Source organism: Bos indicus x Bos taurus, chromosome 7, assembly GCF_003369695.1.
Source record: "Bos indicus x Bos taurus breed Angus x Brahman F1 hybrid chromosome 7, Bos_hybrid_MaternalHap_v2.0, whole genome shotgun sequence".
Classification (NCBI taxonomy): domain Eukaryota; kingdom Metazoa; phylum Chordata; class Mammalia; order Artiodactyla; family Bovidae; genus Bos; species Bos indicus x Bos taurus.
Window position 1 is genome coordinate 53,108,301 of NC_040082.1, and position 27,143 is coordinate 53,135,443.

A 27,143-nucleotide genomic window follows, 5' to 3' on the forward strand; every position below is an offset into this window, starting at 1 on the left:
TTAAGATGTTTCAAATTTTTCTCTTATAAGAAAAGTTGGAGCATGAAACAAAAGTTTCCTGCACACTGACTGCTAAGCGATATAAAACTGTTTTCCCGATGACAACTTGTTAGGGAGTGGGGAACTATTGGGGATGTTACAGCAAAATCTTGTTTTAAAGTGCTGATTTTATAATTTTGAAGTTTTAATTTAAAAGTATCCAGCAAACTGCTTTCATCTGAGAAAAAATGCATTTGCTGAGTTTAAATAGGATGATTTCAAGCTTTAGAATGAACACACTAAATATTTAGTCTTCAGAGGAGGAAAGATAATTGACAGTGAAAGATTTTTTTTTTTAAGTCTCTTCATGAAATACAATTTTTATGTATTTGAAAATACTTCTGAAAAAGCAGTGAAGTAAAAACAAAAGAGTGTTTAAAAAATAGATGGGTGGGTAACGCAAAATAAGAATTAACATCTGGGCCCTTTCTTAAAAAAAAAAAAAAAAAAAAAGGTAAATATGGGCTGTATTCAGCCTTTGAGAAAAGTTGGCTTCTTCTTATTCCTAAAAATTAACAATGTCACCATGTGTGTGAATGCAAAGTATGCTTGGCCATCAGAGTAGGACTAGTAAAGACAATGACTGGCGATATGAAACATTTCATTGCACATACCTATATGTTATAAATTTGGTCTCTTTCAAAAGTGTCCTGAAGTCAGCTTTGGCTGTGATGTATTTGTCTCTGATGTATTCTTCAAACTCTCTTTGTTTTTTCTGCAAAAAGACAGTAAGATTAGGGGGAAAATTCCACTAATTCCAGAATTATTATCAATTATTTATTAAACTAATGACCGATAAGTCACAACATAAAATTCAAAAGCAGTAAGACACATTTCTGTTCATGCAACATTCATTAAAAGTAAAATCTTCAGTGTACACTTTAAAGGTAAAAAACAAGAATAAGAAACCATATATTAGTAGCAGCTAACGTATGGTTTATGTTATAATCATATTTGGGGGCTTGCTACATGCTACACTGTGCTGAGGCTTTTATAAAATATCTCCTTTACCCTTCATCACAACTTCAGGTGGTAGACACTCTTAAAAATACAGAAATTAAGAGTTAAATGTACATTCCTAAAGACTGTATATCTTCAAGCACAAAAATAATGTGGCATAATTTATAAAGTAATACTCAGAACTTTAGTAAGCTCAACTGAGCATTTAGCTCAGTAAGAGAGCTTAGTAAGGGACCAGCAAAGACACGCAGAAACTCCGAGCTTTAAAAAGGTATGATTAATTCTAAACAATCAGAAAAGTTAAAGAAACTGACTGCATGGATCTCTCAGCTATCTGTCTACCATACTTTTCCAATCATGTATATTTTGTGGTCCATACATCTAAAATTTAATGGAGTAGGAGGGGGAAGAATATTAGATCATGGGCTTTTTGAACTCTAGACCTAAAGAAACCAACCAGGACGGATAATAATGGGAAGAAGGAAAATATGAACACCGAGGGACAAAATGGACGGGAATAAGCTACACTTTCCTTGACATCATTCACTAATTCAGACTCCTGGTGAGTTATTTTCCTACAGCGGAGTCAGAGTGTACCAGAAGAGGGCTTCTACAAGGTTCACACAGCTGAGGTTCCCCTAAGTTTCTGGGACATTAAGAACTAGAGATCATGTTACGTTTTTCTGCTAGCGTGGCTGTAAGAGTTAAGCACTTTTGGTAGCCTAGCACCAATTGCCAGCCTGAATATATCTAGTGGGACCTGACTATACAATAAATAAAAACTACAGCTTCATTAAATCTTTTAGAAGATCCCCAAACACAGGTTTAAACCCAAGGATCAGGTTTAAACTCAAGGATTAAAATTTTAAAGTTCCTCTTGTGTTGTCTTGCTAATGATATCATACAAGAAAGAAAATATAAACTTAAAACTCAAGATTTATTTCTCATACATTTAAACATTATTCACTTAAAACCATCAACTTTATTTTAGTCAAGATACTAGTGCTGCTGATTAAGCACCCAATTAATATTTATAAACTGAAAGTAAATCTCAAGACAAAATTTTCTTACCCTGTCACTGGAGGAGAATTTAATGCACCGAGGATCTTCCTTAATGATTTTTTTAACTTCTTTCCACGTGGATGTTAAGGTAATCTTTGAAAGACAAGTGAATAAAAAAACAGAACTGACTTTTCTTGAGGGGTGGTACTGCAGCACATGCATACATCATATCACACAATGATCTGCAATCTCTCGTTAGGCCCAAGTGTAATGGGACCAGTGAGGGAGAGGGAGGCAGCTTTAATGCAATTTCTGTTGGCTTGCCACAAGTTATTTTCATGGCCATACTGTCAAGGTGACCTATGACAATTAACTGCAAACCCTGTATCTCCATGGGCAATATCATAACTTCGAAAGAAACCACCACCAAAAAAGAGATCAAATAGGAGCAAAACCTGCAGAGAGCACAAACTGCCAAACAAGGGGACTAAACTGAAAATAGAGCAAAGGAAGGGATCTATTAAATCTATCATCAGGAAGCATCAATGTTCACACACAGATAAGAACATCTGGAATTACTAAGGGAGGACATATGAACTTGGCACTGGGAATACAAAATAAAAATGAAGTAAGTTCTAAATAGTAAGAGTACCATTTTACTTAAAAAACTCAGAGAAGAGCCATAAAACCCATGAACTTCAGTAATAGTTCTAAAGACAATGACATTAAAAATCACATCAGTGTTTTACTTATAGGAATTATTAACAAAGATTCATCCAGATTAGAGCAGAAAAGTAGAAGACTCTTACTGCAGAAGTTTCATCCAAAAGTTGCCTAAAGTGCTCCCTCTTCTTTTTGGTAAGTGCTTCAATGTGTTCATTAAAAAGCTTCTCTTTCTCCTCTCTTTCCAACAAGGATCCAGATTCCCAGCGGTGATCTTTCCGTAGAGTTCTCCGAGTATCAGACCAGGACACATCTGAAGAACGTACCTAAAAACAGAGAATGCTATCTATCACCCAAGACAAACTTATTTTTTAATATTTCATCAATAAAAGACTCATTTATTTTGTTTAGGAACAATACACTTAATAAAAAAAGCTTCTGATGACTCCGTCTTAGCCAAACAGTAACTGAAAATCTACTTCTTTAAAACCAGAAATCTCATCTCCTAGAGCACATCTAATCTATATAGTATGGGCTGAGAGGTAAGAAGGATAAAGAGAAGTTATCTCCCATAAACCATGGTCCCTAAGAACTTTAAGTTCCTAGGTACTTTACTGAAGATCTTACCAACTTCTAGTAGTAGAAATGGATATAAATAAGAGAGGAAATAGACTGTCTTACAGCATAAGCAGCTCACCAGACCAAAGGAAAAAAAGATTTCTTAAGGTCAAATTGGGACTTAACTATATCCTGGAAGTGACACTTGCACATAAAGCAGAAATGAACATCATTAAGAAGATAAGAGAACAGACAACGTGATAGCTCTGGCTGGGTCAGCAACCAGCAGAAAGGCATGCTTCATGGATAGCAACGGCATTACAAGTTAAGTCACACTGCTGCCAACGCTAAGAAATACTGGATGCTGAAAAGACAAAAAAAAGTAATAAAGAAGAAAGACATAAAAACATTTATTTACCAAAAAAAACAAGTACCTAAAAACATGTCAAGTGAACACTGAGCTTGGCACTGGGAATACAAAATGAAAAAGAACTGCCAGGAGTAGCAAGGACCTTCACTCTCTTCAAGCAACAGGGAGAGTGACAAGAATCAGATGTGCCTTTTACAAAGATTTCTGTGATTGCAATAAAGAGGATGAATCTGGGGGAAGCAGAGGCAGGGAGAGAAAACAGTAAACAACTGTAACTGCGCAGGAAACAGAAAGATCACTGAAAACCGACCAGCAGAAGCAAGGGAAGAAATCAGAGAAAGCAATAGGAGTGATGAGAGGAGCCTTGTTAAAACAAATAGTAGGAGAGACAGTGACAAGGAGGAAAAAGCAAGCAGAACAGCAGGGTGGCCTGAGGGCATTCACTGTAGGGACAAAAAACCCTACATATCTGAACAACCTGGGTAATACAGGAGGATTTTTTTTTAAGTCCCATGCAAGTGTATGATGATTTAAGATGACTTCATCAAGGACAATTTTTTAAACGCTCTGAGACTAAAAGATTATGAAATTTTACAAATACAAAACATCAAACTTCTGAAAATATTAAATAACTAGGATTTCCTATTCTATTGGTGTTAATATCAAGTACTCATTTTTAAAATACTTTATAGGTAACTTACTAAATTACAACTCTGAGTCAATTTAAAGAATATTCAAGTGTCCACTAATGAGGTAATATAAAAGATTTCTAATACCCAATATTTTACAGAAAAAAGCAAAACAGTAATATATACCATATCAGACAGAAGAGCCTTGAAATTCTGGATAGCTTCTTCTCGTTTGTGCTGTTCTCTCTCTCGATCTATTTCTTTTGTTTGTTCTGAACGAGCCTTCTGAACCTCTCTCTCTCGTTCTCGAAGGCTTGCCTCAATGCGGGCTTGCCTTTCAAGCTCCTTTTCTTTTTCTGAGTCTAAATTCTGTAAAAATGAAATTACCAACTCCATTAACATATGACCCCACAGAATAACTAGTTTGCCAAATATAAGGTTTCAAACCTAGTTTTTACCAAGAATATACCTAAACACTTGTTCCAAAATTAATTACTAAAGGTTCTATTAGGAACACCAACAAGAAAATTCTAAACCCTGAAGAAGTAGCAAATACCTTTATAATGCAATTAACAATTTTACTATTCCATGGTTACCATAAAAGTAAACACAGTGGTTACCTTGGCTATTTTTTCAATGTACTGTTTGAAGAGGTCTTCTCTCATGGATGAACTATCCACTGCTTTGTAACGTGGATCACTTTCTACTTTGTCTTTTACTTTGCTCCATCGAGACTGACTGTCCAAGTGATGATTAGATAGTAGTTCAAAGAAATCCGACTTAATCTATATTTCAAAACAGGTGTAAGGTGGGAGGAAAACAATATGCCATGAGAAATTCTTCATAAAGATTTACAACTAGAACAAAGCTCACTGACCTTAAAGATGAGAATAATTTGTTTAATACATTTAAAGTGAAATTTTAGTTAAAAAAAAAAAAGTATCAGAACTGCTCTTCTATGAAATTAAAATTCAGGCTTATGAACAAATGGCAAAAATACTTCAACATCAATATGGTAAGAATATTTTTAAAAGTACATTAATTCAACTGTTAAAATTAATAGAGGAATTTGCAAACAGCTGCACCCAAACAGCAAGCCTTATTACAAATCTGAAACTTACTGTCAAAAGTGTAAAAACAAAAAATAAACTTTTATATTTTGCTTTTAAAAAAGAGCAATGTTTTTACCTTTATATGTATAAGAAAACTATATAATTTCTATAATTAGTCATTTCTAAAACAAAAAACCTATATTCAGATTTCTTGCAGTTTTTAGCCATTAAACATGTATGCCTTCACCAGAATATGTGTCAATGAAATTATGTTCTTAACAAATTAAGTACCAAATTAGTAACATTATACTAAAGATATTATATATCAATCCTTTAGTGTCAACATGTGCAATCCTTAGAAAGCCTCTTCCAACTTGTATTTTTTATTTTTTAATACGAGAAGAAGAAAATAAACAAGCATTTGTTTCTATGCACTTTGAGGATCCATTTTAAAATTCAGTCTCATTTAGGTTATTGTGTATCGTTACCAGCAAAGACATCTGAGGTAGCTAAACTCATTTCAGCAGAGGATTCTGACCACGTCAAGATCCTCTCTTCCCCGTAGGGATTAAATATGCTGTCTCCCCATCTGAACAAAGGAATGAGAAATTAGGAATGGAAACAGAATTTCTGTGGGGGCACAAAATAAAATGAATCATTCCTTAGGTCTATTTCAACCCTCACTTCTCCCTGTAACTTCGTTTCTCCTACAAGAGGATTAAAAGGGAGGTGGATGTCCTCTTTGGCAAACACTTGTAAGGTTATAAGAAACAGAGCTTCTGTATTAGAGAATTTTCTAAAAGATAAGAACTATTCAGTGAATTTCTCCACTCATGGAACTCTGATCTTGACTTTGTTTTAATAAGAAACAACTCATAAACCCAGGATTTCTAGATAGCAACTTGATGTAATAGCAATGTTAACAATTTTTCTGTTCATTTATCTACTTTGTATATGACACAATGAACACTAAATTCCCAGAAGGCAAAATTTATGTTAATAAAATAGCTAAGCTGCATCAAATAAGAATCCTTCTAAACTATAAAATGTCAATTATCATTAGCAACAATTCAAGACCCTATTGTCCCTATTTTCCTCTCTCTAAAAATGAAAGCATCTTACCAACTAAGCTGTTAAGTTAAGGGAGAAATAGTCTCCTCAGTCAAGTGCACTGTAACAAAAATTGTTTAGCAGGTAATTTGAAAGAGAGGGAAGAGAGAAAAATGCCAACTTTACAAAAGGATTAACCCCATTATATGCAACTTCAAATCTGTTGTTCCAAAAAAGAAATTATTTCAAATACTAATAAAAATTGATTAAAATAATAATAATAAAATTATTATCAAACAAACAAAAACGCAAGGGTAGCTACTCTGGTAAACAAAACCACCCAGTACAAGTTTTAGGGGCATTTCTTAAATAAAACTACCCATGAAAGCTACATGAAAATGATGACTGCACTCTAGTCTGAAAATCCCAATTAAAGAGAAAAAAAGTATTTCACCAAAAGTCAGTATCATTCATGAGTTTTGACTCAGCAAGTAAATTACCTTTCAATTACTACTATTCAGCTATTGACTCAATTATCTGTTACAAAGCCAGTTAGAACAAAGAAATTCCAATGTATCAGTTTACTATTCAATCATACACAGTTAAAATGCAATTAAAAAATGTACTTCAGGACTTCGCTGGTGGTCCAGTGGTAAGGAATCCTCCTGCTAATGCGAGGAATATGGGTTTGATCCCAGGCCTGGGAAGATTCCACATGATGTGGGACAAGGAAGCCTGCGAGGAGCAACTGTCAATCCCATGTACCCTAGAGCCTTTGCTCTGCAAGAGAAACCACTGCAACAAAAAGCCCACGTGCCACAACTAGTGGCACAAGTAGCCCTCACTTGCTGAGTCTAGAGAAAGCCCGTGTGCAGCAACAAAGATCCAGCACAGACAAAAGTAAATAAATACTAAAAAAGATTTTTAATGTACTGCCAATATACTTCATAAGAATATACAGCAGCAGTCATGAAGAGATAAAACTTCATTAACCAGATACTTCTCAAATTAGAATATAATACATTTAAACCTCTACTTTCAATACCTAGTTAGTAATTGACTTTGCATTCTTTAAATTGGCTAAGAAAAGTTTCACTTTAGTAATTTCCTATTTTTCCCCCAAAATGTAATAGTACAAGGCTAAACCTTTAGAGAATTCAAATTTTACAATCAAAAGAAAACAAAGCTGAATAATTAAGTTTATTTAGATGTTTTTGCTAAGTCGCGTCAGTCGTGTCCGACTCTGTGCAACCCCATAGACGGCAGCCCACCAGGCCCCACCGACCCTGGGATTCTCCAGGCAAGAACACTGGAGTGGGTTGCCATTTCCTTCTCCAATGCATGAAAGTGAAAAGTGAAAGTGAAATTGCTCAGTCGTGTCCAACTCTTAGCGACCCCTTGGACTGCAGCCTACCAGGCTCCTCCATCCATGGGATTTTCCAAGCAAGAGTACTGGAGTGGGGTGCCATCACCTTCTCCAGATGTAATGTTTATTTAATGTCTTATTTTAATTAACACATTCTGGACACAACTCTCACTACTTTATAAGAAAAAAGATCCCCCCCTCTCCAAAAGTAATGTACCAGAACCACATAAGGCTAAAAGCACCACACAAGTGTAACGAAGTGTTGCTTATTGTGTGTCCAACTCTGTGCGATCCCATGGACTGCAGCCCGCCAGGTTCCTCTGTTCATGGAATTCTCCAGGCAAGAATACTGGAGTGGATAGTCATTCCCTTCTCCAGGAAATCTTCCCAACCCAGGGACTGAACCCAAGTCTCCTGCACTACAGGCAGATTCTTTACCATCTGAGCCACCAGGGAGATGCCAATTCTTTCCTCATCAGAGAATTACATTATCAGTAACTGAACAGCTGTCAGACCAAACCGACTGACAGGCCACACAGCACAAAACTGTAAAGTCTATTCACTTGTTATAAAACAATACATTAAATAGCTATCAAAAAACATGCTTAGAGAAAGAGTATCAGTCATAAATGCAAAAACATTCAATTTGTTTAAAAGCAATCATATGATATCAGGAAGTTCTTACTAAAAGTCAATTGTAGCAAACAATTCATTGACATGATTCTAATTCAACAGACAAAATGCTTAAGTAAAACTCAATCTTCCTCTGAGAAGCACCATCATTTACTCCCAAAAAAGTTAATAGTGAAATGATTCTGGAAAAATCCACCATGAAGCATAATAAATCACATAATCAGGAAATTTCAATTATTTCTGACAAAAGTTATTTCACTTAATACTGTTGTTATTGTTCAATTAAAGAGGCTTCTTTTCAACAAGAGTGGTATTTCCACAACAACATTTCTTAATAGAATTTGAAATATTTTAACTCTCTGGAATAAGAGGCAATTTTAAATGTCAAGAATAATAAAGCTTCAGAGGCTCTTTTTCTCCATTCAAAAGCACACAGCGTCACTGAGGAGAGGCTGCATGTTTTGATGGTTCACGCACCACTGGTGCCACCTCCCTACTAGTGTGCCTCCCCAGTGGTGTGCTCCTCTTCATTTGTGACACCGCTATCAAATGACATTTGGAATTCATTAATCTTTAATAGCTGACCTTTAATTCTGATAAGCAATAATTCATATGTAAGGTATGTTTACTAAAAGATTAGAAAGTCACTAAAATGCTATCTTTTAGAGGGCAAAAAAAATATAAAGATGCTTTTTGAAAAATTTAAATGTTACTGCCTATGAAGAACCTTGAAATGCTAGCAGGCAAGCACCAGTGAACGGCCTAATAACCAGTTCTGGATTTAATGGGCATCTTAGAATTAATAAAATACAAAGGAAATCTATGCAGTTTAGTGACATTACTAACTGTGCATTATGGAAGCAGTGAAACACACACATATAAACAACTGTAAAAGTTAACTTTAAAAGCTAGACAGTAAATATGGATCTTGTTATTGGGCTGGCCAAAAAGTTTGTTTGGGTTTTTCCATACATACAATGCTACAGAAAAACCAGATGAACCTTTTAGCCAACTTAATATTTATGCCCATGAATGAGATTAGAAACAGCACCAGGTTAGTCCCTTCCCATTCATACTCCCATTAACCACACCACTGGAACTAAAAACCTTCTTACCTTCTCACCTCTCGTCTTCGAATCTTCTTTCTCTTTCTTCCTTGCAGCTGCCACAAATTCATTAAACAAGGCTTCTCGATCTTTCATCTTTTCAATTGCTTTAAATCTTGAATCTTTAGCATGCTTGGCTGCAAATTCACTAAATGTAACTCTGCAACAAAATGGCAAGTGTGCTAACTTTGGTAGAGCTATTTCTACTTAAAGAAAGGAACAGATGATACCATCTTCCCAATAAGAGTATGTGCCAACAAGACAATGAGTCCCAACACCTACCAACAGAAAGGAGTAAAAGGGCTAAAGAGTGAAAACGTGGTTAGAGATTTGTATTACTATCAGCATGATGTTAGGGGGACAGACATCGGAGAGCAAAAAATCTGTGTATTTCAAGAAACATCAGAGTTCATTTAGTTCCACTCTAAGATGAGACTGAGTAACTCTTCCTGAATTAGCTCTCCCTCCAAAAGCAACTATAAAACCAGACAAAATATATGAGGCAATTGATTTCAAGTACTGGACAACAGGTAGAGTAAAACTGTAAGAAGCCCCATGGCCCTCTGCCTCAGGACAATTTCCCAAAATGCAAACAGCTAGAGTCCAAAAAGAGTACAGTGATCCGCACGAGCTAGAACTAGCAAAGATCAGAGTTGGGGGTGCTAAAAAAAATGGCAGAGGAAGAAGCTGTAGAAAGAAGGTACCCCAGAAAAATACCATTTAGAAATTCCCCATGAGTAAGTAGACAGCCAAGACCAAGCTATAAAACAGCAGAAAAACTACTCTGTGTACAAACTGCTACATACTTAAGAGCAAAAAAGAGACACTAGACACTAAGAAGTGCTGGAAAAAGAACAATATGAAGACAACAAAACCCACAAAAGATCCACAGGGAGACAAAGCTGGAAGTTTGACAAAAACAATTCTCACTTTCTGAGATTGACAGTAACAGCATAAAATCAAACCTAAAAGTAAAGTGATCAGCCTTTAACTGAACTGCCTGCTAAAACAAGAATCCACACTCTTGAGAGGAAGGTAACAGTCTCTACCTATTATTCCAAAATTTTCAATATTCAATTAAAACTCACAACACATACAAAGAAACGTGATTCACAGGAGGGGGGGAAACTTTAAGCAACAGAAAGAAACCCAAGATGCATAGATGTTGTTTGAGGTATAGACAAATCTTTTAAACTGCTATAATTACATTGGAAGAATTAAATAAAAATATGTTCGAAGAATTTAAAACATGATCTTAATGGATGAACAATTATGTAGCTTCAGCAGAGATATGGAAAATCAAGTCTATGAGGGACAATGAAACTAAGTATTAAAGAAGTTTTTCCATGAATAAAAGAAGCATTTCTAAAGCTTTCATGTATTTGGATATGTTTCAATATCTGAAGCTTTTCACCTTATTATATATAGTAAGAATTCAAATGCTCCCCATGTTTAGCTTATTTTTGGAGGTGAAAAATAAAACTTACTTTTCCCTTTAAAAACTATCTATATCAATACAAAAATAAAACACTTTATCTCATGTATTAAAACAAAGATTAAGTCCAATAAATCTATTTTCTTAGGTACCCTACTTTATAATTTTAAGACAAAGTATTACTATGATTAAAGAACAAACTTCTTAAAAATGTAAAATCAATGAAGTGAGAATTCAATTATTTGATACATATTTCTACTACTTAAAATAGGTTTAAAAAAAAAGGTAGTAAATTTTTTATCAGAACAGACTAAAATGAAGTTTTAGCATTAGATTCCATAAAGATGTTTTCATATGACTCATCTTTTAACTCCAAAAATGCTATTGCAAAGGATTTATAATAGCATTTTGCTACATACTTTATAACAAACATGGCATAAAAGTTCTTTACAGAAAAGAGTTAGGTGGATAGTTTTTGGTGATAATGGATGAGAAAGAGTAATAATGACTCAAAGTTAACCATAGGAAGTACACCTGAAATTTCCAACAAAAAAGAAAAAAGACATAGAAAAAAAAGGCACTAAAGTTAGGTAATTCTTCCCAGTCATTCCTTCCCTTGGAATAAACTCCAGTGCTTTAGAGTTCTGTGCTTGTGGTCTTTTCCCAATTCAAAGGAAGTCTATGGATGGTATTTTCTCAACTTTAGTAAGTTTTTCCTCTTTGTTTCCTACTTACTAAAATGGGTCCTAATCTCTATGCCAGTGTCAAATGCATCAATTTAGCAATACAGCCCAATGCCCCAAGTGCTAAGACTTCAAGTTCTGTGCCTGATGGCTTTACTTTCTGATATAACCTGCATAGTAAAAATCACTCAAACAATTTTATCTGCCCCAAAACAATATTAGTAGGGTACTGTGATACAGCAAGATTTAACTTTTCAAATCTACAACAGAGAAATCTCATTGGAGTCTCAATTATTCCCAGATCCATAAAGGGTTTTTATGGATATATTCTGCTGAATCATTTGGAAGTAACCTGTAGACATCATGAAATTCCATCAATAAATATTTCAGCATGCATCTCCTGAGAGTAAATCCTTTTTCTACCATAATTACAATATCCAAGAAAATTACTAATCTCTAATATGTAATACCACTTCAACTACCTTCCAAAAAATATTTTATAACAGTCACAACTACACGGACCCATGAATTTCTACTCTTTTGATTAAGAAAAAAGCCCAAGATCTCCTGGAGAGTCTGAAACTCTATTACCCTTAAACAGTACCATTTAACCCAGAGATTCCATGATTCTACCCCATAGTTCAGAAATTCTCCATATTCTGGGATATTCATAGCAATTTAAAATACTGGAATCTAGTTGAAATTCCACATCCACTCAGTCAAGTGACCTAATGTGTATAAAGCTTACTTTCGTTATTTCTAAAATAGATAGGATATGAGGACCTAAATCATATTGGCTGTTTTGAAGATTTAACGTGGTAATACACACATACATATGCAAGTTACTTTAACAGCATATATGCATAAGTTCATATATCTAAAATATCCAATAATTGATGATGGTATTATAATCCTAAGCACATAAGTTTAAAATGTCTCCTTTTCTTCAGCCATCATATATATTCAATATATATTAACAATCAATTAAAAGTGTTGAACAATCATCAACACATTTAGAAATTTTTAAAATGATCCTACATTATTTCAATTCAATCAAAATAATGTCCCTGCTCTGCAATTTATTATGTGTAAATCTTTAAGAAGACAGTAGATTTTTAATCATTTACTAGTTTCAGAGAAAGAAACTTATTCTCAAAGAGAATCTTTTAAAACAAGGTACTTTCTTCAAAACCAGTGCCTCAGGAACCAGTACCAGGAATCCTCCAAAGAAAATGTATTAAGAAAGAAGATTCTTGGAAAGCCAGAAATCAATAATCAAACAAGAAGCTTTTCATGTCCCCAAATACAAAAGATATATATATATATTTTAACTGATCTAGGAGAAAATACATACATGCTTTGATATTTGACAGTAATAAACCATATACCTTGGATTAAATTTTGCTTCCTCCATCATTTTTTTGAAATCCTCCTTGGCTTGCATTATTTTGTTTTTCTTTTCCCTGCGTTCTTCCTCTGCCCTGGTCTTTACATACTGGTCAAATACCTATTACAAAAAAAACACAAATTGATGTCAGTCTTTCATATTGGTACTCTAAATACCAAACTATAGAATCTATGGAAAAAAAATGCTATGTCAATATCTGTCCCCAAATAGGAAAAATATATTAATTACAGGTAACTCAATTATATGCCAATGATCTATAGCAAATCTCAACTTTAAAGCTTCAACTGACAGAATTATACAACCATACAAGTCTTGTGTTTAGGCTTCCAGAATTAAAAAGTTAAAAGCCCTTTTCCCTGTCTACAAACTGAGTACAGGTTTATTTTTAAAATTTTAAGCAATATAAACAGTTAAAGAGAAATCACAGTCTTCACAAATCCCTTTTAGAAAAAACATTAACAATATGGATGGAATCTACACTGGAATTTTATTTCTGTGCTTCTCTTTAAGATATAATTATTTTCACCAAAATATAATCATGCATACATATATATATGTATGTATATACGTAGAATACATATATTCTATGTATTTTTCTCCATTTAATAATGTACAGTCAAGATTATGAACTGAACATACATATCTATTTCCTGCTTTCTTGAAACAATAAAATGACGATAGAGGATCTCCTTTTTAAAGTTACAAATCAATAAGAACAGAGAAATGGGGGAAAAGAAACAGCAACTCTGGGAACTTGGAAAGCATATGGAAGAAAAAAAGAAAAGCACATAGAGAGGCAATACAGGATTTGGCAGACAAGAGAAAGCTGACTCTAAACCAGCAGTCAGGAAACCAAGAAACCAGTTTTTAAAATCAGAGACTCCTTCACTAGCTCGAGAATTGACAGCACCAGACACCCATGAAGTAAGGACACAGTACAGCTATAACAAAGATTTTGAAAAAGCAGTTTAATCACTAGATCCCCCTTGCCAACTTTATGTATCTGGGGCACTTTTGAAACTCAGTAAAAGGCAAGGAGTGATTTTAGAAAGCAAGGGTTAGCAAATCACAATCTGTTGGCCAAATCTGGCCTGCTGCCTGTTTCTATACAGCCCAAGAAGAGTTCTGATATTTTTAAAGGTGGGGGAAAAATTGAAAACTTAATTACACATAAAATTAAATGAAGTTCAAATTTCAGTGTCTACTCATTCCTTTACATAAATCTACAGGTGTTCTCACATTACAACAGCAGAGTTACCAATTATGACAGAGACCACATAGCCCACAAAACCTAAAGTATTTATTATCTAATCCTTTATGTTAAAATTTTGCTGACCCTTCCTCTAAAAGGCAAAATCGTCTCTGGACTGCGAGAACATAAATTAGGATTGAGGCGTACTAGATTGAGAAAACATACGTTATCAAGACACAGTCCTTATCCAGGATCTCACCAGCTTAAAAATGACCTGCTCTAGAGGATCTCAATAAACCAGCTGAAATCATCCCACAGAAAGGCAGTTTTCAACCTCAGCACTGACCAGACCATGTTCAGAAGCATCCCTGGCCAACAGATGCCAGCAGCCCTCCCTCACTGGGGCAAACTAAGATGTCCTCCAGTGTAAAAAAAACCCTGGTTGAGAACCACTGTTCTACAGTAAAGCCCAAACTCATAAGAGCCCACCCAGATGCTAAGAGAGCCCAAAGAGCATTTTAGTGCCTTGCTCTTAAACATTAGCAGTCAGGGTCTACAAAGACATCTAAGCAAACTCTCAAACATGAAAGTCCCCAGGTTGTGGTAGGAAAAGACAGATGGTAAAATAATTTTAGATGAGAGTTCTGAGTGCTACTGAGAGTAATGAAGGCAAAGAGGTTAATCAGAAGGCATCTGGGCAAGTATCTGAACATAAATGATTTAGTAAGCTATGCAAACACCTGGGGGAAGAACACTCCAGGAAGAGGGACTAGTAAGCATCAGAATATTCCAGTACTGGCCAAGGCATATCAGTGTCAGTGAATAAATGAACATAAGAGTCTTGAGAAGTATGCAGATATGAGTATATAGAGAATCTTACAGCCATGAAAATTTTATTCTAACTAAAACAGTAAGCAGTGCACATTTTTCAAGCAACAGAATACTGCCTTAATTTGTCATTTAAATTTTAAGATTAGTCTGGCTGCTGTGTGGAATAAGAACTTGACTACAGAGGACAGAAAGAATGGAGGAGGCAAGGAGTTCAGTTAGGCACCACAATCAGAGTATTTTGAATTAGGGTTTAGTGAGGGAAATGGTAAATAAGAGGTTGGATTTAGAAAAGGTTTTGGAGGTAGATCGTGCTGATAAGACTTGAAATGCACAGTGGAGAAAACTAAAAAATCAAGGCTAATTTACAGGTTCTGATAGGGCCATCAAATGAGTGAAAATGAGACCATCACACACAAAGCGTTTAAAATAAAAAAGACTACTGTGCATGAAATACAGGTGTAAATACATATGGAAAGTCATGTCTTCCTGTTTCAAGTCTCAAATACATTTCTGACATAGTGTAAACTTCCTCTTTTCATAAAAAGTCTATGATTAGACCTAAATTATTTCAACCATTAAATTATAAATATGGAAGATGAACACTACTTCTACCAAATGCAATTGTGTACCTCAACAGCACTATAGCAAGTGGTTCAACATACTCAACGTTTTACACAGATCAGTGTCAGGGTGGTCCAGGTAATTCAGAAAAGTTCGCAGTGTGCAATACTTTAGAGGAAGCATTCACCATGAAATATATATCACTGAATCACAATGGGAATAAACAGCAGCTCAGTAATAAGGCAACTCTAGTTCTTATAATTCTAGTTCAGTAGAGACCTGAAGTACCCATTAAGTTAATTATGAAAAGACATCCTAACAGCTGCCACTTAACAGATGTATATGTAGAGCGTGTGAGATAAAACATGCTGAGTCTTGTCTATCTACAATACAGACATATATATGTATACACTGACACATAATAGTTGGGAAGGGTCAAACACTGGAACTATCAGTTTGGAAGAATTGCCCAGTAAAAATTAATAAATGTACATGAGCTGATTTTGAAACCTTTGTGTAACATCAGTATATATGAAACGTAAGGACAAAATGTTCATGAGGCAAAAGCCATGTCCATAATGGCAAAAATATCCAAGTATTTCTGAGGCAGAAATGTCCACACAGAGGGTCACTAAGGTATGAAATGGTTCAATTTAAAAGTTATGCTGGCAAGGGATATACATTTCTTACTGTTATTTTCATTTTACCTGTTTTCTCTCTTTAGGATTGAGCAATAAGTACCGAGGATCAAAAACTATCTTGTGCAACTCCTTCTCCCATGTTGAAAAAGCAGACACCTTTAAAATAAAAAAATGTATTGCCTCATAAATTAAGTTGGCTCTAAAAACTGAAAGGTCATATAATTTTTGCTTGAAATCTATGGGACGTCTACTTAAAAAGGACACATAATAAAAACCATACTGCAGTTTCCATCACTAATAAATGACAAGCAGTGGGAGGCTAGGCAAAAGCAAATTTCCACACTAATTGGCTCTGAACATTTCTATATTATATAGAAGTAACACACTTAATTACTCATTAAAATAACTACTACTGTGTGACATTTTAAAAATCAGTACATCAGAAAAAGCCTTGAAGATTTGCATTTTGATTTCCCAAGCTTGCTCTAATCTTGTGAACAATGTTGTGATGTAAAGTTGAACAATTTTACTTACTCAAATGAATCTGTGAATATAATCAAAAGGTTGAAATCCCTTCTCAATTAAGCTTCATTAATAGTAATATCATAAAGTACCAGTACTCCTTTAACCAAAAGCCATTCTGTAGATATTAAAAGAATCACATTTACCTTACCTATCCCGAGTAGTCCGTCATTCTGTAATGTTAATACTCGTCATATTACTCACCAAAATTTAATGACCCAATAAATGTTAAATGTTATTTGTACTTAAAAGGATAATAAAATGGCATTTAGTTAAAACATAATATAATTAGCCAAGAAAACGGCTATCTGAAAAAGAGCACAGTGATTTGACAGGCTTCCCTTATCCCGCCCCCACAACATGAGCACTAACCTTAGATTTGACCTTTTAGCAAGACATATTTATATTACTTATACAAAACAGAAATATCTCCCCCAAAGATTGTTTTCTGACCCCTCTCTCTAGCAGCATGTCCTTGAACTGCTTCATTCGGGCCTCCAGAGGGACAATGGCCCTTTCTCGGGCAGCTTTAATTTCAGCTTCCATGGCAGCTTCTTTCTCTGAATCAATGTCTTTATTATCGTCTCTCCTATAAAAAAGAAAATGCAGGCATCAACTGACAAAATATTAATATATAATCTTACTAAAATCTTAAAATCACTGGAATATTCAAGACTCACTACTGAGCAGAATATTTTTGGCAAAAACAAATTATACTGAGCTTTTCAAATCAACTCTAAGGGATAAGCAACTTTCATTATAATAATAAAGTTACAATGAGCTTCTAACGATGTTACAGTGGCTACATTGTCAGGAAAGAAAAATACCTTTAATATGCTGTCTCTCCCTGATACTACTTGATACACAAAATAAACGACCTTACTTAAAAACAAAACTTATCCAATAATGCAATAAACTCTAAGTGTTAGAATCAAACAGCATAGAATATAATTTTTAGTTTTTGAAATGATATAGGAAAAACAGTATTTTCCAAAATGTTTTTACATTATAAATGCATACGATTTTTAATCTAACAAAAATTGGTAAAAGTCTTATTAATCTCAAATATTTATTTTGAAAATAAAATATCTGCAGATTTGGCCAAGTGGATTATGTGAGATATATACCTTACCTACCTGACATTTTTTTTACTCACTTTCTGGGTGATAAGTTGAGATTTAAGTTGAAGGACAGGTCCCAGAGAGCAACATAGGCCCCGGAGTAGTTAGGTGGAATTAGAACTGTTCATCAATGACTAAACTACTTCTTGTTTCTCCAAAAATGCACCTCAGGGCTAAGGGCAACCCTGCTGTTGTACAGTACTCAGGTGAGATTGTGAACATGAAATTAAGTCACCTCTCAAACATCTGCCCTATGAAGAAGGCCCATTCATGTGAATAATCAAAAAAAGTAATTCAGTAATATTCAGGTGTGTTAAAGCAGATCTTCCATCTTAAATTCGATCTGCTTTGTATACAAATAAAATTGGTTCATATTTCCTGCATAAACTTAAGGGAATTAGAAAAACAGAACATTAGGAAATCCAAAATCATGCTATATAGGGAAATGAAGGTAGCCCAGGAGATTTAAATGGAACTAAGGCTACCCCACAAATATGGTGAGAGGTATTTAGCAATTTAGGGAATGAATCAAAAATAGAAGATATAATCCGTGACCTGCAGGAACTTAGCGAGATAGTCTGTGACCTAAGATATGCACAAAACAAACAGGTAAAAGCAATTTGCCAAACAATATACCCTCTTATAATAATTTATTTAAGAACTATTTATATAAAGAGTTAAAAGACAAGAAATACAACTAATGAAAACAAATAACCTTTACAGAATTATACTAAATGAAAATGTCACAATACAAACTATCACTATCTATCTCAATAAAAGAAATAAAAGAAAAACTAAGCCAGGAAAAACAGGCTTTTAGCTTTGTACCTAAATAGAGAAGCTCGGGCAATCCACATAAAGGACTTCTTTGACATTCTCCTGATAAAAGCAGTTAAAAACCTTACAGAGTTGTCTATAAGAACAAACAATTAAAAACAACCTAAAAGTTTAACATTGTAGGAACATCCAAAATCATGGTACATAAACAGAATGAATACAGTCATTTATAATAATTAACACAAATTCTTATTAGAACACAAATTCAGTTGATTACAACTAATAAAAAATACATTTGGTCAAGAACTAAAAAGTCAACTGTAAAATTTCAAACAGCTGTTGTTACTGTGGTCAATTATGAGTCACACTTTAATATCTTAATTTCTTTAACACTGTTGCCAATAAAGAAACTTTTTTTAAAAAAGAAACACCCTTAACAGGGGTTGTCTTACTGATTTCTTTGCCATAATTTGGCTGCATTCAATCTGTCCTCAGATAAGGACTATGATAAACCAATCCATAGTAATGTCTTCAAACTTTCCTTCTTGCTGCTAAATAATGGTCCCATGCCTCCCCCACTCATATACAAACACCTTCTACCCCACCCATTCACCCCCCATAATTAGTAACATTCATATTTTACTGCACACTGGTCAAACTAAGGCTTCCGTTTATACCACTCTCTCTCAGAGCACTTTCTAATAATAATAGCCTCAAGGGTTCCCTCTTCAACAAGTAATGACCACGGATACAAGGACTAAGTGAAGTGACAAGTATATAAAAAGAGAGGGAAGTCTGGGTCTACATTTATCAGGTTTTTGGAACGGTATCTGTTGGGGTCTACATTAGGAAGGAAACTTTTTTTTATAAAATTCAGGTGTAATGAATTTCTAAAAACAATTTATCATAATAATGTCATTTGGCTTCATAATACATATTTAAATAACCAAAACTCTCCCACATCTAGAAACAGAAGGGACACCATTTCTACAACCTAAAGCAAGGCTTAGTCATAGGCCTAAAGAGAGCAATCGTAACTTCTGCTTCCTAACACACACACATTACCTGTCCTAATCATGAACTGACTGTAGCCTAATCATCTTTTAAGGGTAAAAATCTACCTAAATTACATAAACTATAAGTATTACTTACTTCCGTTTTTTGGCTTTAACAGGTTCATCTTCATTCATTTCTTCCATTAATTCTTGTTCTTCTTTAACTATAAGAAAATTTAATTTAACTGTCAGAATAAAAATAAGCAAGCAACAATTTAAATATTTAGGTATGAATCCTTCTGCTAACCACTACTGGAACACTTGTGTCAGCAGTATTTTTTTAAAGCTGCAACTTATAGCTCACTCACTTGCACTCATAGAGAACTGCCACTTTTGGATGGACAGCATTGTCGGGGTTGGGTGCCCTGGCAAAAAAAATTTCAAAAATTATGAATAGTTTATATGCATATATTACACAATCTTTTCTTTAATAAAATTACTCCTTAACTATATATCTATAACACTTCTTTATAAAACATTAAACAAATCATGATAATTCTACAACTCCTCTATTAATCTTCCCTTTACATTAAACTTGACTCATTCTGAAATTTTTATTAACATAAAATTTATCAAATAAATGAATATTGTATTCATTTATCAAATAAGTGAATATTTATCAAATAAATGAATAAAACCCTTATACCTTTTGCACCAGGTAGACCAAGTTCCAATAATTTGGAAATCACTAGCAAGCAGAAAATGTACCATGTGTATACATATAATCTATGAAGATTTCTCAATTATTATAAATGATATATTAGGATTTGTTTCAACTAAAGTATTAAATGAGTCATTTATCATGCTTCTATACTATATAAAGGGTTTTTAAAAAAACACAATCAATACCATGTCAAATTTTCAATAAAAATTATATACAAATATTTATATTTATTATATATCTTATATATTGAAAGGCTGTCTGAGGGTAAGGTGAATTAAAAGATTATCTCTTAATAAGGTGCAGGCGTCTCTCTAGTCCCAGGAAAAAGGTTTACCTCCCTAAATTTCATCAAGTTTAAAGTACTGCAGTTTTAGTTAGCCAAATTTTAATAAACAATATTTTAAAAATACTCTGCACAGCTTAATTATTTCAAAATATGTAACACTAATCACAAAAGGTGCTGAAAGGCTCACTGAGGAGCATTTTAGTACTATTAATAAGAATGAAGCAAGCATCAGCAGCACCAACATATCTTGGATTAACTGACAACCTTGAAAATAACAAGGTGTTTTTAAAATACATACAATAAATATTTTACAAACCATAATTTTATCCAAATTCTCTATTTTTTAATTATATGAACTCAATCTAGAAGAGCAGTCTACATTCCATTTCTCAAATACTCCTTTCCTTATATTTCTTGAAAATAAGACTTCTAAACTGCCTATTTTCCATAAAAATGTTAAAAGAATATTAAAATTAGAGGATAAATCCTAATTTAAGACTTACTTAGTTTCTTCACTTCTTCCATTCCTTTTTTATGAGGGGGCTCTTGAATAATTTTGTCAACATCTGCCCTTCCAATCAGATCATCGGGTCGGTCCCACATAGAAAGACGGGTGGTAGGATTATAAAAGAAGACCCTCTCATCACCAGTCCAAACAACACACCTAGGAATAGATTCAAACATTTTCTTATGTTATGCAACATATTTTATAGTTAGGTCTTTTAATGCCATCCAATCAAAAGGGGAGGTGGTGGTGGTGGGCAAGGACACATTCATATTATCATTTCTTACAGAGAACCAAATATGATTTTCAGAACAGAAGAGGTGACTGGCTATGGGTTAAGTAAAAGAGCAACTCAACATATTAACAGAAAACTAGGAAAAGCAAAACATTGATGATCAGAATTCAGAGTGCTCAGGAACATACATGTCTGGCACACTCAATGTTAACCTATCACAAAAGATGAGCCTAACAGCAGATAATAATACTATTAAGCAGCTCTAAAGCTCAAGAACACACCACAGCATCTGACCTATTACATAATACTTACTATTTCTTACCAAACCAGACAGACTACAAACTCAAATGCAATTATTTATGAAGCTTTTAATAACTGACTGTATCAAGTATTTAAAAATAAAAGCACCTATTGTGCTATGGCACTGTAGCCCAGCACAACCCACTGTTCCTATTAATTACAACTAGAAACTCAGCAACAATATAGAAAAAAACAAGTACATAAGAACTCTCTAAGGTTTAAAAAAAAAAAAAAACACACAGATATGGAGTCAAAATTTAGAGAAGCAAGGGTATAAATTTCCCCACCCTCAAACCTCTGCTGAGGCCTCTGGTTGCACAGTAATAGTAGCACAGGCAGCTAAAACTAAGAGAAATCAGGTCTTTATGACCAGATAATCAAAGTTAATCAACAGCTGCCAAGCTCAAGGTGACCTAGATGTTAAAATTAATCAGACAAAGCCTCTATTATTGAAATAATCAAACACTTTACAGCAGCAATTATAATTACACTTAATGAGATAAAGAAAAACAAAACAAAGATAAGCCAAAACTTGAAATGAAAGAAGACAGAGGTTCTCAGCAGAGAAACTGTTAAAAAAGAAAAAAAAAAAAAAAAGAATGGTGTTTCAGGAACCTATGGGACTATATCAAAATGCCCAACAGACATGTCACTGGGATCCCAGAAGAGAATATTGGGGCAGAAAAAATTTAAAGACAAAATGGCCCAAAGATATCTCCAATTTTCGTAGAAGACATAAATACTAAGGAAGTTCAGTGAACCCCAAACAGAACAGACTTCAAGAAAATCATTTTTAGACACAACATAAACAGATGGAAATCGAATATAAAGAAAAATCCTCGAGAGCAGCTAACAAAAAGTATGGCAGAAAACAAACAGGGAAATAAGTCCAGGGACTGTGGATTTCCTACCAGAAACCACAGAGGCAAAAATACATTAAAACAACATCATTAAAGTCCGGGAAAAAAAAGAAATCCAACCTAGAATCCCATACAGAGCAAAAACATCCTTCAGGAACAAAGGAAAAGAAGATAGTCTCAATGAAGGGAAACTAAGAGATTTCATTTCTATCAGAATTACCCTGTAAGAAAGTTTTTCGGGCTGAAAGGAAATGATACCTAAAAAACTACCAAACAAAAAAGCACCGGGACCTTTAGTAACGAAGGGAAAAAAACAGAAATGGAAAATATCAAAGATTTTTTTCCTCTTAAGTTCTTCAAAATATGTATGAAAAATCATGAACAATGCATGTTGGGGTTTTCAATGTATGTAATAGTAATACATATGACAACTGCAACATAAAGGTCAGTAGGTACAAGGTTAAAAAAGAACCTATATGAAAATAAGGCTCCCACATTTTATGTGAAGTGCTACAATAATAACTCTAAGTAGGCTATGATGGTTAAGTGGGTATATTATAATACAAGAAAAACTAAAAATTAATGCAAAGAGATATCACCCGAAAGCCAAGAGATAAATTATTAAATGGAATGCTAGAAAATGTTCAAATAATTCAAACGAAGGGAGTAAAGGGCAAATGGAGGAACAAAAATAGAGAAGACAGAAAACAAATAACAGATTTAAATCCAACCAAAAGTTACACTCATGTTAACAGCCTAAACACTCCAATTTAAAAAGCAAGAATTGACAAAGTGAGTAAAAACACAAGACACTACTATAAGCTGTTTTAAGACACAAACTAAACATAAAATTATAGAAAGTTTGAAAGTAAATGGTGGAAAAAGCACAAGACAAAGGGTATTATGAGAGAGAAATAGGGTCTTTTCATAATGATTAAAAAAAAAAGACAATCAAGAACATGTAACAACTATAAAACATATATAATAAGCCAGTTTACAGAGCTTAAAAGTAGATGAAATAGGCAATTCCACTATTACAATAGATTAACAGAACTCTCTCAACAACTGCCAGACCAACCAAACCCTAAAACTAACAGTACCAAGAAAGACCACCTGGTGAACAATTTAAAAAAAGTCTTAATGAACTTGAAAGTATCAAAACCAAAGGAAGCGCATTCTCTGACCACAGGACAATTAAATCAGTACAAGTGAAATACACAGAAAAAACTCAAATTAAGGAACTGAAACAAAAGACTTCTAAATAATGAGTGAGTCAAAGACAAAAATCAAAAGTAAATTTTATCATAAAAATTGAATGGCAATGAAAATACAACACATCAAAATTTGTAGGCTGGTGCTAAAGCAGGGCTTAAAAGGAAACTATGTTAAGCTTTAAATGATAAGAAAAGAACACTAATAACTTAAGAGTAATTTCATAATTACTAGAAAAAGAAGCTAGAAAAAGTATAAAGTAAACCCAAAGTAATCAGAAAAAAGGAAATAAGAGTGGGCAAGAGTGGAGGGGCCCAACCACCCTAAAACTTGTGGTCTTAATGAAAGACCAGAAAACAGGCAAACTTTTGGCTTGACTGGTCCTGAATAGAGAACAAATCACCACTATGTGGAAAGAAAAAGGGGTATCACCACAGAGCATAGACATTTAAAGAATATTAAGAGAATAATAATAACAGAAACATTCAAAGGATACTAAGAAAATAATTAGAACAAATTCAACTTACACAAAATAAGCAAATTTCCTGAAAAATACAACTTAACCAAAGACAACAGAAGAAACAACAGCAAAAAAAATGGTCCTATAGCTATTAAAGAAGTTTAAATTGTTACGAAAACTCTTCCCCCCAAAAAAACTCTGACCACAGATGATTTGTTAATTCTATAAAACCTTAATGAAAAAATATTATCTTACAAACTTTTTCAGTAAATAGAGGAATAGAAATCACCAGTCACCATCCAACTCATTTCCTGAAACCAGCAAAACCCTAATACCAAAATCCAACAAAAACATTACAAAAGAAACTTATAGATTCAGAGGCCACAAGCAGAGATGCAAAAATACTCAGTAAAATATTAGCAAATCAAATCCAACAATACATTAAAAAGATTAATCTACCATGATTAAGGTTTATTACAGAAATGCAAAGTTAAACAATCAAAATTCAGAGTAATTCTCCATATTAAAAGAATGTAAGAGAAAAACATTTCAAAAGATGCAGATTTATGATAAAAACATTATCAAATTTTTTAAAAACCATATAAGCTACTATTATATATGATGTAAAAGACTGAATTTCTTCCCCTACATGGAGAATAAGGCAGGGACGTTCATTTTTTCTACTTAACATTGCACTGATACAACAGTCCTAGCAACAAGAATAATTACACTGGAATTTTTTTCTTGGTATTTCAGAGCATAGGTTTGACTTTATTTTACTTTTTTTTTTTTTAAGAATAAAGAGGGATCAAAAATTAGAAATTTTCTAGGTTCAGTAAACTTTAGTTTCTGATTCTAAGAAAGTTTTTAATGTTTTGACAAAACAAAAATCTTTTAAGGTCATGGAGACTTGTAACTTTTCCAATTGGTTACTAAGACTGCATCACAAAGATTTAGCATGCCGTAAAGGCAGAGGAACCAGAGATCAAATTGCCAACATCTGCTGGATCAGAGAAAAAGCAAGAGAACTGCAGAAAAACATCTACTTCTGCTTCATTGGCTACGCTAAAGCCTCTGACTGTGAATCACAACAAACTGTGGGATAGGAATACCAGACCACCTTACCTGCCTCCTGAGAAATCTGTGTGCAGGTCAAGAAGCAACAGTTAGAACCGGACATGGAATAACGGACGGGTTCCAAACTGGGAAAGGAGAACGTCCAGGCTGAATACAGTCACCCTGCTTTTTTAATTTATATGCAGAGTACATCACGAGAAATATTGGACTAGATGAAGCACAAGCTGGAATTAAAGACTGCTGGGAGAAATAGTAATAACCTCAGATATGCAGATGACACCACCCTTATGGCAGAAAGCGATGAGGAACTAAAGAGCCTCTTGATCAAAGTGCAAGAGGAGAGTGAAAAAGTTGGCTTAAAAGTCAACATTCAAAAAATGAAGATCATGGCATCCGGTCCCATTACTTCATGGCAAATAGATGGGGAAACAATGGAATCAGTGAGAGACTTTATTTTTGGGGGCCCCAAAATCCCTGTAGATGGTGACAGCAGCCATGAAATTAAGACGCTTGTTCCTTGGAAGAAAAGCTATGACAAACATTGACAGCCTATTAAAAAGCAGAGACATTACTTTGCCAACAAAGGTCCATCTAGTCAAAGCTATGGTTTTTCCAGTAGTCATGTATGAACATGAGAGCAGGACCATAAAGAAAGCTGAGCGCTGAAGAACTGCTGCTTTTGAACTATGGTGTTGGAGAAGATTCTTGAGAGTACCTTGGACTGCAAGGAGATCCAACCAATCTAAACCCAATCTAAAGGAAATCAACCCTGAATTTCACTGGAAGAACTGATGCTGAAGCTGAAGCTCCAATACTTTGGCCACCTAATAAGAGCCAACTCACTGGAAAAGACCCTGATGCTGGGAAAGACTGAAGGCAGGAGGAGAAGGGACGACAGAGGACGAGATGGTTGGATGGCATCACCGACTCAATGCACACGCATTTGAGCAAGACCCATAAGTGGTGAAGGACAGGAAAGCCTGGCTTGCTGCAGGCCATGGGGTCGCAAAGAGTCGGACATGACTGAGCAACTGAACAACGAAGTCTAAGTGAGGCTGCCTTTATTTGCCATTCACAATATGTTTGTAACCTGTGTTGGATTTTAACTTATGAAAAATTTATCTTTGAATTTACAGTATTTGAAATTTCATATTCACCTAGACTGGCATGGCGACTTTATTTTTATTTACACATTTATATCAATTAATGATTGATTAATTGATATAATTGATTAATCAATTAATGATTAATTGCTGATGCATTTCTTTAGTTTATTTCCATAGGTTTTTACTCAATATTATGAAAAAATTTAAATATACAGAATATTTAAAGAATGTCTCTAGAACAGTGAACATAATACACTGACCATCTAGATTTAGACTTAATATTTTATCATATATTCTTTATCATGCATCTATCCTTCCTCTATCTGCCAGTCTTATTTTTTCATCTATTAAATGATGCAGATTATCAGTACACTTCACCCTACTCACTTTATCATGCATATTATTAGCACAAGGTAGTTTTGTGACACAAGAATTCTTTGTCCATGTGTTGACTGCTTAGTTGTTTCTGACTCTCTGTGACCCCATGAATTGTAGCCCTCCAGGCTCCTCTGTCCATGGGGATTCTCCAGGCAAATAATACTGGAGTGGGGTGCCATGCCCTCCTCCAAGGGATGGAACCCAGGTCTCCTGCACTGAAGGTGGATTCTTTACCATCTGAGCCACCAGGGAAGCCCTGGTGACTCAAGAATTCTTTATCCATAGTCTATTAATTCTGAAATGTCCTGACAGCTTCTCACTCCACACTTACGACTCATACCACTGGAGCTGTATTAGCACACCTCGGTAGGAAAATAACCAGAAAAAATCTTAAACCGTCTTCAGT

At 34.3% G+C, this 27,143-nt stretch overlaps 1 protein-coding gene across 14 annotated transcripts in view; it reads right to left on the reverse strand.

Annotated features, from left to right (window-relative positions):
- Positions 1-27,143, reverse strand: part of TCERG1 (transcription elongation regulator 1) — a 51,830-nt gene that overhangs the window by 1,601 nt on the left and 23,086 nt on the right. For 8 of the 14 annotated variants that reach the window (XR_003511790.1, XM_027546069.1, XM_027546066.1 and 5 more), the window contains 13 exons: positions 21,108-21,268; positions 19,963-20,019; positions 19,752-19,818; positions 18,651-18,701; positions 17,155-17,290; positions 16,246-16,335; positions 12,935-13,053; positions 9,438-9,588; positions 4,842-5,006; positions 4,408-4,590; positions 2,811-2,990; positions 2,071-2,154; positions 654-754 (listed from right to left, as the gene is read on the reverse strand). Coding sequence is in view for 12 of the 14 variants with exons in the window: in XM_027546069.1 (XP_027401870.1) it covers positions 654-754; positions 2,071-2,154; positions 2,811-2,990; positions 4,408-4,590; positions 4,842-5,006; positions 9,438-9,588; positions 12,935-13,053; positions 16,246-16,335; positions 17,155-17,290; positions 18,651-18,701; positions 19,752-19,818; positions 19,963-20,019; positions 21,108-21,268 (1,545 nt within the window). In the remaining 2 variants the exon portion in view is untranslated. The remainder of the gene's footprint in view (positions 1-653; positions 755-2,070; positions 2,155-2,810; positions 2,991-4,407; positions 4,591-4,841; positions 5,007-9,437; positions 9,589-12,934; positions 13,054-16,245; positions 16,336-17,154; positions 17,291-18,650; positions 18,702-19,751; positions 19,819-19,962; positions 20,020-21,107; positions 21,269-27,143) is intronic. The other 6 variants (XR_003511791.1, XM_027546070.1, XM_027546073.1 and 3 more) reach the window with 1 other exon arrangement.